The following is a 14,041-nucleotide window of genomic DNA, read 5'->3' on the forward strand; positions in this document are numbered from 1 at the left end:
AGTGTGAAAGGCCAGGAATCACAGCCCATCTTTGGCCAAGTTCCGTTTCAAAGTTCTGCCCCTGAGCATTTGGTTTTGTAGCACAAACCTTGAGTAGGTTTGAGATTACCCTTTGATACTCAGTTTCCAGAGTCAGCCAGCAGCTTTAAGTCATTCACCACAGCCTGATACTCTCTCTTCCTCACGGATGAAATCCACTCTTGCACCAAATTGGAAATCTGTTATAGCAGCAGCTCTGCCATGCTCCTGTTCTTCTGGATAGCAAAGATCTCTCTAGTATAGAAGGAGATTAATATTAGGCCGTTGCCCCACTGTCCATGGAAAAAGAAACAGGTTTTGATGTGTATTGTATAAGGTTCTCTTGCTTTTGGATACAGTATCAAGAGGATCAGTCAGGCTCTCCTATTTATCCTCTCATAATGGAGCAAGGAGACATCCAATGAATTGAAAGCAAAACATTTAAAACAAAGATATTTCAAGATGTTAAGATCAACGCAGCCAGGACTGAGCTCTGACCCAGCTGTAAACGGAAGACTATACTAACTGCACAAGAATGTCTTGTAGATCAATTGAAACAGAAAAGGAAAGAGGCTCACTTGCACAGAACCCTGGGACTTCCGACCATTTTAAGTTTTGAAAGCACTTGGCACTGGGTAATACTCCAGAGATTCCCATGTAACTTTGGCTGCAAATAGATCTTTCCTTGGTTCTGACAGAACAATAGTTCTGATTAACGTACAGTGGTACAGCAAATCTGAACAGTGGTGGAGTAATCCAACTACCTAATAATAAAGAAAAAATGTGAGAAGCTTTAGCTGTAAGCCTAGGCATGAAAATTCACTTCCTCCCTCTAGTCTGCCAGAACCCAGATGTGGTGACCTTCAAGATACAGTACAAGACTCACCTCGTGTCCTCAGGTCACCGCTGGGAAATGAGGAAGAATGGGAGGAAGTGATGGTGAAACGTGTGTTTTGGAATCGTGATACAGAATACGGTCTGCTTTTTATTTTCTTTTTCTTATGTTGGTCAAGTACCATGTTCTTGGATGCAGCATAAGAACCTGAGTAGAATAAAATGGACTAAAGTTGGTATTTTTAACCTCTGCCCAGTTTTGATAGGAACAATCACAAATACGTCAAAGATTATGTCTAACCAAAGTACATTACAGGATTTCTAAAAAAGCAAAAATTAATTTTCTAGCAGTTGAAGAGCTACCACCAAATCAGACTTTTGTTTATTCTTGTTCAACTACCGGGGAAATGTCACTCTGTATTTACAGATATAGTTCTGCAGCACGTGTACGATATCAGCTCTACCGGCTTCAGTGAAGCTCCGATAATTTATACTAGCTAAGAATCTGTTCCAAAGCAAATACCTTCTGTTAAAAACGGTTCTAACCTCTGTCAGTGCACTTCCAGACCTTATATTATTCTGAACCCATTTATCAGCATATTACTGACCTCAGACAGCACCTGTTAAACCCCTCCTATATTCTTCACCCAGCATCTTATGTTCACAAAGCCATACGTTTAGTAAACTACCAGAAAATACAACTGTAAGAAGTGCTTGGGAGTAAGGGGCAGATAGATAACCAGGTTCTCTCCCAAAATTTTACAGCAGCGTTACCACTAACAGTTTCAAAAATTATACAAGTTAGATCATGGAAATAATCCATGAAAATTTAGTGTACAATGTGAAATTGTGGAAACTACATCTTTAAACAAACCCAAGTTCTTCCAACTCACCTGAGAAAGTACCACTTATTTCCTTTTAATAGGACATGTGCAGTTGTGTCTACAGCAAAAGGAGGGATAAAAAAACATTCAAAGTCTCACATCATTCTTTTATGAACAGGCCCTCAGTGATAATTTCCTAAATATCAGTGCATATTAAGATGAAACATTGTTAAGGTCTTTTTAAAAGTTGGCCATGCAACTTATAATTAAGTTATTTTGTGCCTAGCAATAACAGTTTTACCTGGTGCAAAAAAGTAGCAGAGGAAGACACTAAACACACATTACTCACCATTGCATTTAGGAGCAGGTCCACTCCAGATTCCATTTGTTTTATCTTTTGTTGTACAATGAATGGAAGCAGCTCCAATAAGCCGGAACCCACGGTCACATCTGTAAGTTACTGTTGAGTTATAAGCAAAATTTTCTACACCCCTGCCATCGTATGTCCCATTGGCAATGTAAGGAGGGAAAGAACAAGTAATCACTGCAGGAAAATAGAAGGTCATGAATATGAATGTTTGAATGTTGCTGTAGCTGTGTTAGTCTTAGGATATGAGAGAGACGAGATGGGTGAGGTAATACCGAGAGCCCTGTGTAGCTTGAAAGCTTATCTTTCACCAACAGAAGTTGGCCCTAAAGAGTTGATCTCACCAACCTGGTCTCATTAATATTAATAAAAGTTTCAGTTAAAAGTGCAAACATTTACTTAACAAAAAGTTTATCTAAGATCCTCAAAAGAAGAAAAATATTTAGCCATTTGAAAGTGTAGTTAGTACTGTATTTTAACCAAGTTTGAGAGAGACAGTTTCCTCCCTCCGATTCGGAAGTCTTCCTTCTTTCAAGCTTTACTCCACCCTCTTCTAAAATGTTATCATGCAAACTGGCGCTGGTCCCCATGACATAGGGCCCTGGCAAAAACTCTCTCACCAGAGCACACCCATTCCAAAACATTACTCATAGGAAAGAAGGGTTTCATGACCTTGGGGAACAGTGATAAGGTCTTCAAGTATTCCACAGTTGGAATACTAAAACATTTCTCATAGCAACAGCATGGCTGACAGACCCTCCACATAAGTGTCCAAAACAGGAGTGAGGCAAATGAACTATGAGAGGTTTTAGATTGAGTTCTACTCCAAAGAAACCTCAGATTTAGGTGTTTAGGGAAGGTTGGATTTGTCTTACCTTGACAAGTTGGAAGTTTACTCCATTCAACTTCATCTCCCTTAAGCTCACATTGAATGAAAGGCCGCCCAATTAATTTGTACCTAAATAAAAAACACACACACACAAAAATGAGTATCAAGTTTCTTACCTAGTTCTTTGATTGCCTGTGTAACTGTCTGGCAATTTGGAATATGGATTCTTTCAGCTTACAGGTGGTGACTTATGACCTGGATGTTATGGGTTGAGTTAAAACCTCATTGAGATTGATGGGTGTCAATGTACCCTTCCATTAATATAATTGTGAGAAGTCCATCACAATGCCCCACCTAAAAACAGAGATAATGTGAACCCACTCAGGAGTTTTGCACTGTGTGGAGGAAAGGTTTTTGCTGAGAGGTTGTTTTTTTTTTTTAAAAAGGGTATCTGTCAGGGGTCACAAGGCAGAACAGAACCAGGGAGACTGAGACAATCTTGTAAGCACGGTGTGACCTTGCAAGAAACTTAGAGGTTGTGGGTCAAGGGTGCTGGATGAAAAGAAACTTGGGCATGTAAGCTAAAAACACTACTCCTTTGCCTTTGGTTTCTCCTGCATTTGGAGAAGCGGGACTTTCTATATTCCTTGCAAATAAGCAAGGCTGCATCAAAGAAAATACCCGATTCCATCATCAATTTCTACTCCCAATTGGAAAATCATCAGGGGCCTGAACTTTGACTAGCCACTTGGTCAAAAATGGGCAACAGACATTGAATAAGATCGTTCCTGCTGTGAATACCAGCATGACCAAGGCACAACAAGTAGTAAAAGGCAATTTAAGCAAGCAAATAGGTGGATACAACACACTCTCTGCAAGCTTAATGGGTTTATACTGAATCAGACACTTGGGAACAGTCATTAATCCTGTGCAGAGCAAAACGGTGGATTCTCTGCCCTCTAATTTGCACATTGTAGCGATCCTTACTTCTTCCATTGCTAGAGAAGGCAGAAAGAGTCCCTAAAACAGCCCCAGTTACTCAGTGTGATGAATCCCCAAAGAACTAGTAATTTTAGATACTGTCAGACTGTTCAGAGTGTTTTCACACGTGAAAGGGTTTAGACTTTAGACTGGCTGTATTTTAAAGAATCCTTATTGAGGTTACAGGGACAAACCATCCCGATGTGTAGAAAGAATAGTAAATATGGCAGGCAACCAGCTTGGCTTAACAGCGAAATCCTTGCTGATCTTGAACACAAAAAAGCTTACAAGAAGTGGAAGGTTGGACAAATGACCAGGGAAGAGTATAAAAATATTGCTCGGGGATGCAGGAGTGAAATCAGGAAGGCCAAATCACACCTGGAATTGCAGCTAGCAAGAGATGTTAAGAGTAACAAGAAGGGTTTCTTCAGGTGTGTTAGCAACAAGAAGAAAGTCAAGTAAAGTGTGGGCCCCTTACTGAATGAGGGAGGCAACCTAGTGACAGAGGATGTGGAAAAAGCTAATAATGTACTCAATGCTTTTTTTGCCTCTGTCTTCACGAACAAGGTCAGCTCCCAGACTGCTGCACTGGGCAGCACAGCATGGGGAGGAGGTGACCAGCCCTCTGTGGAGAAAGAAGTGGTTCAGGACTATTTAGAAAAGCTGGACGTGCACAAGTCCACGGGGCCGGACGCGCTGCATCCGAGAGTGCTAAAGGAGTTGGCGGATGTGATTGCAGAGCCATTGGCCATGATCTTTGAAAACTCATGGCGATCCGGGGAAGTCCCTGACGACCGGAAAAAGGCTAATGTAGTGCCCATCTTTAAAAAAGGGAAAGAGGAGGATCCTGGGAACTACAGGCCAGTCAGCCTCACCTCAGTCCCCGGAAAAATCATGGAGCAGGTCCTCAAGGAATCAATTCTGAAGCACTTAGAGGAGAGGAAAGTGATCAGGAACAGTCAGCATGGATTCACCAAGGGCAAGTCATGCCTGACTAATCTAATTTCCTTTTATGACGAGAACTGGCTCTGTGGATGAGGGGAAAGCGGTGGATGTGTTGTTCCTTGACTTGAGCAAAGCTTTTGACACGGTCTCCCACAGTATTCTTGCCAGCAAGTTAAAGAAGTATGGGCTGGATGAATGGACTATAAGGTGGATAGAAAGTTGGCTAGATTGTCGGGCTCAACGGGTAGCGATCAATGGCTCCATGTCTAGTTGGCAGCCGGTATCAAGTGGAGTGCCCCAAGGGTCGGTCCTCGGGCCGTTTTTGTTCAATATCTTCATTAATGATCTGGAGGATGGTGTGTCTTGCACCCTCAGCAAGTTTGCAGATGACACTAAACTGGGAGGAGAGGTAGATATGCTGGAGGGTAGGGATAGGATACAGAGGGACCTAGACAAATTAGAGGATTGGGCCAAAACAAATCTGATGAGGTTCAACAAGGACAAGTGCAGAGTCCTGCACTTAGGACGGAAGAATCCCTCGCACCGCTACAGACTAGGGACCGAATGGCTTGGCAGCAGTTCTGCAGAAAAGGACCTAGGGGTTACAGTGGACGAGAAGCTGGATATGAGTCAACAGTGTGCCCTTGTTGCCAAGAAGGCCAATGGCATTTTGGGATGTATACATAGGGACATTGCCAGCAGATCGAGGGACGTGATCGTTCCCCTCTATTCGACATTGGTGAGGCCTCATCTGGAGTAGTGTGTCCAGTTTTGGGCCTGACGCTACAAGAAGGATGTGGAAAAATTGGAAAGCGTCCAGCAGAGGGCAACAAAAATGATTAGGGGACTGGAACACATGACTTATGAGGAGAGGCTGAGGGAACTGGGATTGTTTAGTCTGTGGAAGAGAAGAATGAGGGGGGATTTGATAGCTGCTTTCAACTACCTGAAAGGGGTTTCCAAAGAGGATGGATCTAGACTGTTCTCAGTGGTAGCTGATGATGGAACAAGGAGTAATGGTCTCAAGTTGCAGTGGGGGAGGTTGAGGTTGGATATTAGGAAAAACTTTTTCACTAGGAGGGTGGTGAAACACTGGAATGCGTTACCTAGGGAGGTGGTGGAATCTCCTTCCTTAGATATTTTTAAGGTCAGGCTTGACAAAGCCCTGGCTGGGATGATTTAGTTGAGGACTGGTCCTGCTTTTAGCAGGAGGTTGGACTAGATGACCTCCTGAGGTCCCTTCCAACCCTGATATTCTATGACTTGCTTGCTACAAGCCGACAACTACTCTTGTGGTCCCATCCTGTGGAACCGTTCTGAAATGGAACCACCTGGCATTCTACACCTTTGATAACTGCCTAGTTATCTGGGGTAGTCAAGAATTAAAAACACTGTCCACTCTGACCATACGCTTCACTCTGAAAGTTAGTGGTTCAGCCTAAGCATCTCTAGGCCACCTCAGGGGAAGGCAAGAGAGGCAGTTTGCCCCAGGCCCCCCATTTAAGAGGGCCCCCAAACTGAGGGATGATGCAACCTCAGCACACCAGGCTGCAATGCAATGACAGAGGGGCAACAGGGCCAAAGCTGAGCAGTGCTGTAACCTCACAGGCCAGGTCTCAAAGCCCAGAGCTGGTCCCAACCTGACAGGACAGGAGCCACGTCAGTGCGCTCACTCCCCACTCCCCCCCCAATAATTTATTTTTAGAAGGGTGGGAAGCCTCAGTTCCAGATTTTGCCCCAGGCCTTCCAATGTCTGTGCAGCCCCAGCTACCCCTCCTCTGTCAGCAGCATTCCATTTTCAAGGTTGTGTGACCTTTACAAGATTCCTGCGTAGAAATTAGTGAACGGGGTATGCGGCCACATAGCCTTCCCGACCGTCTTTCCTCACGCACTAGGGGAAAAGGCCACATCTACACTACAGGGACTGTAGCAACACGGCTCTGCCTGCAAAACCCTACAGCGTACATGCAGCCTTCAACATTTTTTCTGTTGCTGTAGAAAACACCTCCCAGAGGGACAGTCCTAGGTTGACTGACACATTCTTCTGTGGATCTAGCTGCATTTACACCAGGGGTTATGTCAGCATAGCTATCATGCTCAGAGATGTGGATTTTTCACACCCTGACTGCCATACCTATGTCAACCTACACGAAGCATAGACCAGGCCTAACCATGTGTGTTTGGTGGTCGGAGGGGTGTTAAGGTTTTAATAGGAAAGAGACAAAGAACAGTTTTTGGTAGAGTTGTTTTTCATTTTGCAACTAAAGATCTTTTCCAGTTCTCTAAACCCTGATTAAAACCATGCATGGAAAATCTGAACCAAGTTACAGATTGATGGCAAGTGCAGTTCATACATGGGCTCTGTAACTGCAAAGGCAACTGACAGACCAATTTTACTGTGGTAGCTTTTTCAAATAGACACTTGAACACCCACATCTTCTGTGTAGTACTTCCTTTGAAATAAATAGATAAATACTTAGTCATTTTATGCTGACCTATTTGTCTAGACACCTACCATAATTTGGACCTACCTTCTATTATGTGTAAAAGCTTAAAAATATTTGTGCTAATTTTAGTTTGTGATAGAAGTTATACTTAGGCCTGAATCACACCCAGGGCCCATGCTACAAAATTTAGGGCATCCCACAAATATTTCAACCAGAAAGTGTTCTTCCCACAGAAACCACGCCACTGAGAATCTCTCTCACCACCTACAGGGTAACTCCACCTGACACCATTTGCATTCCATGTGGAAAGATTTAAATTCAAGCCCAGCTGCATGTGAACTGGGACATACTGGGCCTGTTTTTATACTTGTTATAGACTCTGTGGCACTACATAACCCATCTGGGCAGGATCTGGTGTTCACTGAACTACACTGGATGCAAAAAGTAAAGGCACCCCAGCAAACCCCTATTCTCCCTCCTCTACACACAGCTGGGACTTCATCCTATTTCAACTTCAAGTGGGGAGGGTGGAGACAGAATCCATACTAGCAAACGGTTTCAAAGCTCTACTTCCAAATGAGAACCCACCCCAAGGCTGCAGTTGATAGCACTACCCCCAAGTATGTATTTGAAGTTAAACCATGCATTATTTTGCAGTTCGCCAGCAATTGTACACCAAAGTTCTTGGAATTAACTACGAGAGGCACCTTGACACTCACCCATCTTCACAGAGCAAGTCTATTTTTGCACCAAACAGAAATTCTGTCATATGACCAGCTCTGCCATGGAGTAGTTCTCCTGGATGACCACATGATTTCCCTAATAGAGACCAAGGCTAGGATTAGCATTAACATGTGTTGTCATGATGGAAACAGAAGAGCTAAACAACAACAACAACATACTTAAGAAGGCTATAGCTGCATGCCCACTCACACCACTTTATATAGTGTCACACCACAGAGGGTCTTTTAGTCCAGTACCATACTTCTGACAGTGGCTTCGGACACACGTGTAAAACCCACACAGGGCTCAATCATACCCGTGGCAACTGAAGGTGCTCAACCCCTTGCAGGCTGTACCCTGCACAAGTGTCCAGACCAAAGGGGGTAATTATGCAATAAAACGCCCACTGGTGCCAGGGGTGGAGAGTGGGAAGGACAGGTTTGTCAAACCCCCATGGTTAATGGCTGACTTATGTCCCAAAGGTAAAAATACCCCTTCTGTCTTTTTATCCTTATTTCTGCATGCTAAATGCAGAAACTTTTTTTTTTTTTCAATCTCTCAGATTTCTTTGTTTCAGTATTTAGCAGCAGTAAATTCCATGAGTTACCAAGTATTGTAGAAAAAATACTCCAACCATGTCATCAATTTTAATGAAGACAGACAAGAAACCTCCCATAATCCTCAGGGAAGTTCAATGGCAGAAAGTCCTCCTTCCCCCTACAACAAGTAATTTCCCATGGTTATTCTAGTTGAAACGTAGTGCATTAGAAATTTACTTTTCATATGAAATTCAAAGCAGACATACTGTATTCATACAGCCAGCGCTATCCTGGTACTTGATCTTCACCAGTCAGTTTTAAGAACAGCTAAATATTCCATAGAAATACAGCTATTGCAATTTATCCTAAGAAAACACCTGGCTAAACAGCCCTTCAGACTAAATAACCAATTAAACTAGCAAATTGGGAGCCAGCTGCCTAGTGGGTCCTAATTGTGAGATGTTTTCAGATCAAGTGAGACAGAAAAGTAACAAAAAAAGAGATACTCACTTCTACAAAACTCAGGGGCTTCTGACCATGTTAAGTTTTCAAGACAAGTACTAACAAGAAGCATTTCAGTGATGTTCTCATACCCTGGGCGACAAGTATATCTCACAGTGATCCCAACAGGATGGTAATTCTTCCTCTCATCTTCCTTACTTAAGGCAGCAAACTTTAATCTTGTTGGGGCACCACAACTACCTGGCAGTAGAGACAGACATTAGTTCTGAAAGGTTTGGCTATGAAGACAGGTACAGAAACAGTCTGTTGTAACAATAGACCAAAACTCAGTGTTTAGGAAACAAATTACTCCCTTAGCAGTACTTCAGGGAGGTTACTAACAATCACATTTGGATACCCTTTGTTAAATAGGCCCTATGCTGAATGGGCTCCCAATATAAAACTGCAGAATGCATATTAAGATATACTTTTAGTGTTTTTGTTTTATTAGATTCCCAGGTAAAAACTAAGTTTAACTGAATGTCAAGAGTACATATCAGTAATTTAGAGTAAATTAAATGAGAGAGATTTAATTAGCCCCCAAACAAGTACAGTAAAAGCTGTGTTATCCGGCACTTTACTGACCAGAAAGCTCTATTAACTGGCATTTCTGATATCTCCCAATTCAAATCTTCAATCTAGTAACCAGGACTAGTATACTGCCTAGGAGATTATGCAATTGCACATTCTGAACTCTACTTTTATGCAAAAGAGACAGAAGACAAATAAGCAAGGGGATATCAGTGATTTATTCAAAAATACAGCTTCCAGGGTGTGTCATAGGGTCATTACAGATTCAGCCCGATCTCCTACACCTTCTACCTCTACAATGATAATTGATGTTGATAATGACGACCAGGAGGCATCACAAGATCCTGACGTGCCTTCTGAATCGTCAAAGATTAAATTATGTTCAGCACAGTTTTCGTGTTAAGTGTATTTTTAATGATCGGGGTGTACCCCATGTGCTGCCCATAGTGATAAGATTACAGGTCAAGCTTTCGACACAGCAGGTTTACACCTAAGTGCTTCAAGAAACCAACCACTCTGCAGTGCAGTACTACTCCTGGATGGGCAAGTACCGTCTACTATTTTAAACTTCACTCATTTTATTGTATTCCAATTCTTTGAACATTGGTATTCCATTGGTAAGTATAACGCTTAATTAACTGGAGTATCTGATTAACTGGCACCCCCCATTCCCTCAACATGCTGGATAACAAAGCTTTTACTGTATTATAAATCCAGGAAATTCAGAGTTAAGGTTACTCTTACCACCACCCCAAAAGCATGTCTAAGTATGGAAATGCAGAGTTTCCAACCAACCCTAGTAGTGATGCCAAGAAATAAGCATACAACTAGGATTCATGCATTTCAGCGTTTGTAGTCCCAGACTAGATGAAAGACATTAAACTTAATGTAAATGTTTCCCCTTCCCTTTGGGAATCATTACAGGGCAGAGCTAATTTTGACTATACCTACTAAATAGGAAAAGTCTTACCTTTTCATAAGTGAAAGGCAGCCCAAGGAACTTTATTCCAGATAAAATAAAATACTTACGACCACAAAACTCGTTGATGTAGGACCATTGTGAGTTTGAAAGGCACACTACAGTGTCTGACTTTCCAGGGATTTTAAGGAAGCCATCACTGCACCTGTATGTAACTTGTGTGTCAACAGGGAAGCCCTCTGTGCGATTCACATCGGAGGGGACGGCATGATTCAGCTTCGGTGGGGGCCCACAGTCACCTGTGGACAAAACAAAAGCCCATGGTAACAGAGCCTATTTATTCTAGTAGCTTTGCACACCAGAAGGACCCTGAAGCGCATCAGCGGTGAGAAAAGGGAGCTGCGACAGACCAGGCGAGCCCATCAGGAAGGTTACTCCGATTGCCCAGCCCCCTACAGCCCCACCCACCTCAGGGGTTTAACCTGGGAGCTGAAGACAATCAGCACCATCAGTAACAGCCACAAGAGACGCAAATCCCTGCCAACCCTCCCATGCGTTTTCCCCATGGAGGGAACCCCGGAAACGAGGGAACCCCGGGGGCAGGCGGCAGTCCTCGGGCTGAGTGCACCGGGGGAAGGGGCTCGGGGGGACCCAGCGCACGGAGCAGGCAGAGAGGCTCCCCTCGCTTGGAAGGGGCACCCCCCGCCCCGTGACAGGAGGAGCCAACCGAAGGGCCAAAGCGCAGCCCCGGGCCCGGCCCGAGGCAGCCCCTAGCTCATGCCCTGGGAGCCCCCCAACACCGGGACTATCCGCAGCCCCCGGCCCGGGGAGCCCCGCCCTGCACGGCGCACGGAGATGCTTTGCCCTGCCGACCCCCCGCAACTCACTGCGAGTCCCGGGCAGCAGCAGGAGCAGGAGCCCCAGGGCCAGCGCGGGGCAGGGGAGCCCCGGGGACATGGTGGGGGTCGGCCAGGGAGCTCCGACCCGCAGCCTGCGCCGTGCCCAGCACAAGTGAGGAAGGGGTAAGGAGGGACTGAACAGCGCCATGAATGGTTGGAGGCGGGGTCAGGAGAGAAGGGGCGGGGCCTGAAGAGCGCCATGAATGGTTGGAGGCGGGGTCAGGAGAGAAGGGGCGGGGCCTGAAGAGCGCCATGAATGGGTGGAGGCGGGGTCAGGAGAGAAGGGCGGGGCTGGCTCAGGCTGAATCCAGTTGGTTACAGCAAACACAGAGAGGAGGCTGGCGTTAATGTCACCGCTAACACAAGCAGCAAAGGAACGGAAATACCAAAACACACACCCTTGGGCTTTATTTTCAAAAGAGCTCTGCACAGTGAATATCATTGCGAAGACTTGAACATCTGTCCTCACGCTGCAGATTTAGTTTTTCCACTGGAGCATGCAAACATTTGGCAGAGATATGAGAAAACGAAGCTTTATACAATGTGTGTGTTACGGGCTCAGAAACTGGATTATCTAATTTAGCAGGGGACAAGGCTGGGCAATAAACATTCATGTTTTGACGCTGTGTTTCCTTTGGCAAAAGTGCAAATTGGCAAAAGAAACAGAGCACTGCAGACTTGGGAGGGGCGAGACCGTTCAATACAAAGTCTTTTTACAACATGGGAAGGAGGTGTAGTTACAGGCCACCTCACATGTGGTGATAGACTGGCAAGCTCATGGGCAGTCTTTTTAAGGTGAGGGAAACACAGACTTAGCAGAGGCGTGCACTTGCCCCGAGCACCTAGAGCAGTAGTTTTCAATCTTTTTTTCATTTGCAGACCCCTAAAAAATTTCAAATTATGGTGTGGACCCCTCTGGAAATTTTGAATGGCGGTGCGGACACCTTTGGAAATCTATTGTCTGTATATACAGTTGAATTCTGATGACTTAGTTTTCAGTCTGTCTTTTTCCTACAGGAACAGTAGCAGGGGAAGTAGAGCTGTCAGATCCCAGGAATATATGGCTGAGAAGTTCAGGGATGAGTGGGAGCTATTGATTCCAGTATCTCCTGTAACCTTCCGCAACCAGGGTTACAGTTCACCATACAGCAACATGCTTGTACAAACAAAACCAATAGCTGGTGATCCCAGCAATGGCCAAGCACTGAATGGGCTATGGGGATGGAACTCCATCGCACCCCTAAAGCTAGTCATAGAATCATAGAATATCAGCGTTGGAAGGGACCTCAGGAGGTCATCTAGTCCAACCCCCTGCTCAAAGCAGGACCAATCCACAATTAAATCATCCCAGCCGGGGCTTTGTCAAGCCTGACCTTAAAAACTTCTAAGGAAGGAGATTCTACCATCTCCCTAGGTAACGCATTCGTGTGTTTCACCACCCTCCTAGTGAAAAAGTTTTTCCTAATATCCAACCTAAACCTCCCCCATTGCAACTTGAGATCATTACTTCTTGTCCTGTCATCTTCTACCACTGAGAATAATCTAGAACCATCCTCTTTGGAACCACCTCTCGGGTAGTTGAAAGCAGCGATCAAATCCCCCCTCATTCTTCTCTTCTGCAGACTAAACAATCCCAGTTCCCTCAGCCTATCCTCATAAGTCATGTGTTCCAGACCCCTAATCATTTTTGTTGCCCTTCGCTGGACTCTCTCCAATTTTTCCACATCCTTCTTGTAGTGTGGGGCCCAAAACTGGACACACTACTCCAGATGAGGCCTCACCAATGTCAAATAGACGGGAATGATCACGTCCCTCGATCTGCTGGCTATGCCCCTACTTATACATCCCAAAATGCCATTGGCCTTCTTGGCAACAAGGGCACACTGTTGACTCATATCCAGCTTCTCGTCCACTGTCACCCCTAGGTCCTTTTCCGCAGAACTGCTGCCTAGCCATTCGGTCCCTAGTCTGTAGCGGTGCATGGGATTCTTCCGTCCTAAGTACAGGACCCTGCACTTGTCCTTGTTGAACCTCATCAGATTTCTTTTGGCCCAATCTTCCAATTTGTCTAGGGCCCTCTGTATCCTATCCCTACTTGCCACCGTATCTACCACTCCTCCTAGTTTAGTATCATCCACAAATTTGCTGAGAGTGCAATCCACACCATCCTCCAGATCATTTATGAAGATATTGAACAAAACCGGCCCCAGGACCGACCCTTGGGGCACTCCACTTGATACCGGCTGCCATCTAGACATGGAGCCATTGATCACTACCCGTTGAGCCCGACAATCTAGCCAACTTTCTACCCACCTTATAGTGCATTCATCCAGCCCATACTTCTTTAACTTGCTGACAAGAATAAAGTGGGAGACCGTGTCCCTACAGGGCAGGTTTGTGACACATTGGCAGAGAACAGCATGGGGCCAGGGTGGGGGCGTGCAGTGCTGCATTGGTGCTGAGGATAAATGAAGAACCTCACTCTCCAGAGTTGTCTGTGCACATTTCAACAGCAAGGAACGGATCACCCACTTTGCTTTCCTCTCCACCTCTTCTGCTCCAGCCTGCTTCCTAACCATGACCCAATGGCTAGACACCACAATGACGAAAGTTCTATAACTATCAGGGACAGATGAATAGAAAAGCTCTCTTTTTACTTGTTGCTCAATGGAAGATGCTCTCTA

At 44.9% G+C, this 14,041-nt stretch overlaps 1 protein-coding gene across 1 annotated transcript in view; it reads right to left on the reverse strand.

The window, feature by feature from the left end:
• Positions 1-11,519, reverse strand: part of LOC119564441 — a gene marked incomplete at its 3' end in the record, with an annotated part of 42,845 nt that extends 31,326 nt beyond the window's left edge. The window contains exons 1-8 of the mRNA XM_043533801.1: positions 11,346-11,519; positions 10,569-10,757; positions 9,018-9,209; positions 7,965-8,064; positions 2,919-3,001; positions 2,026-2,220; positions 905-1,060; positions 536-782 (exon numbers count right to left, since the gene is read on the reverse strand). Of these exons, the coding sequence (XP_043389736.1) occupies positions 536-782; positions 905-1,060; positions 2,026-2,220; positions 2,919-3,001; positions 7,965-8,064; positions 9,018-9,209; positions 10,569-10,757; positions 11,346-11,505 (1,322 nt within the window). The remainder of the gene's footprint in view (positions 1-535; positions 783-904; positions 1,061-2,025; positions 2,221-2,918; positions 3,002-7,964; positions 8,065-9,017; positions 9,210-10,568; positions 10,758-11,345) is intronic.
• Between the last annotated feature and the right edge of the window lie 2,522 nt (positions 11,520-14,041).

Source organism: Chelonia mydas, chromosome 21 (genome assembly GCF_015237465.2).
Source record: "Chelonia mydas isolate rCheMyd1 chromosome 21, rCheMyd1.pri.v2, whole genome shotgun sequence".
Classification (NCBI taxonomy): Eukaryota; Metazoa; Chordata; order Testudines; family Cheloniidae; genus Chelonia; species Chelonia mydas.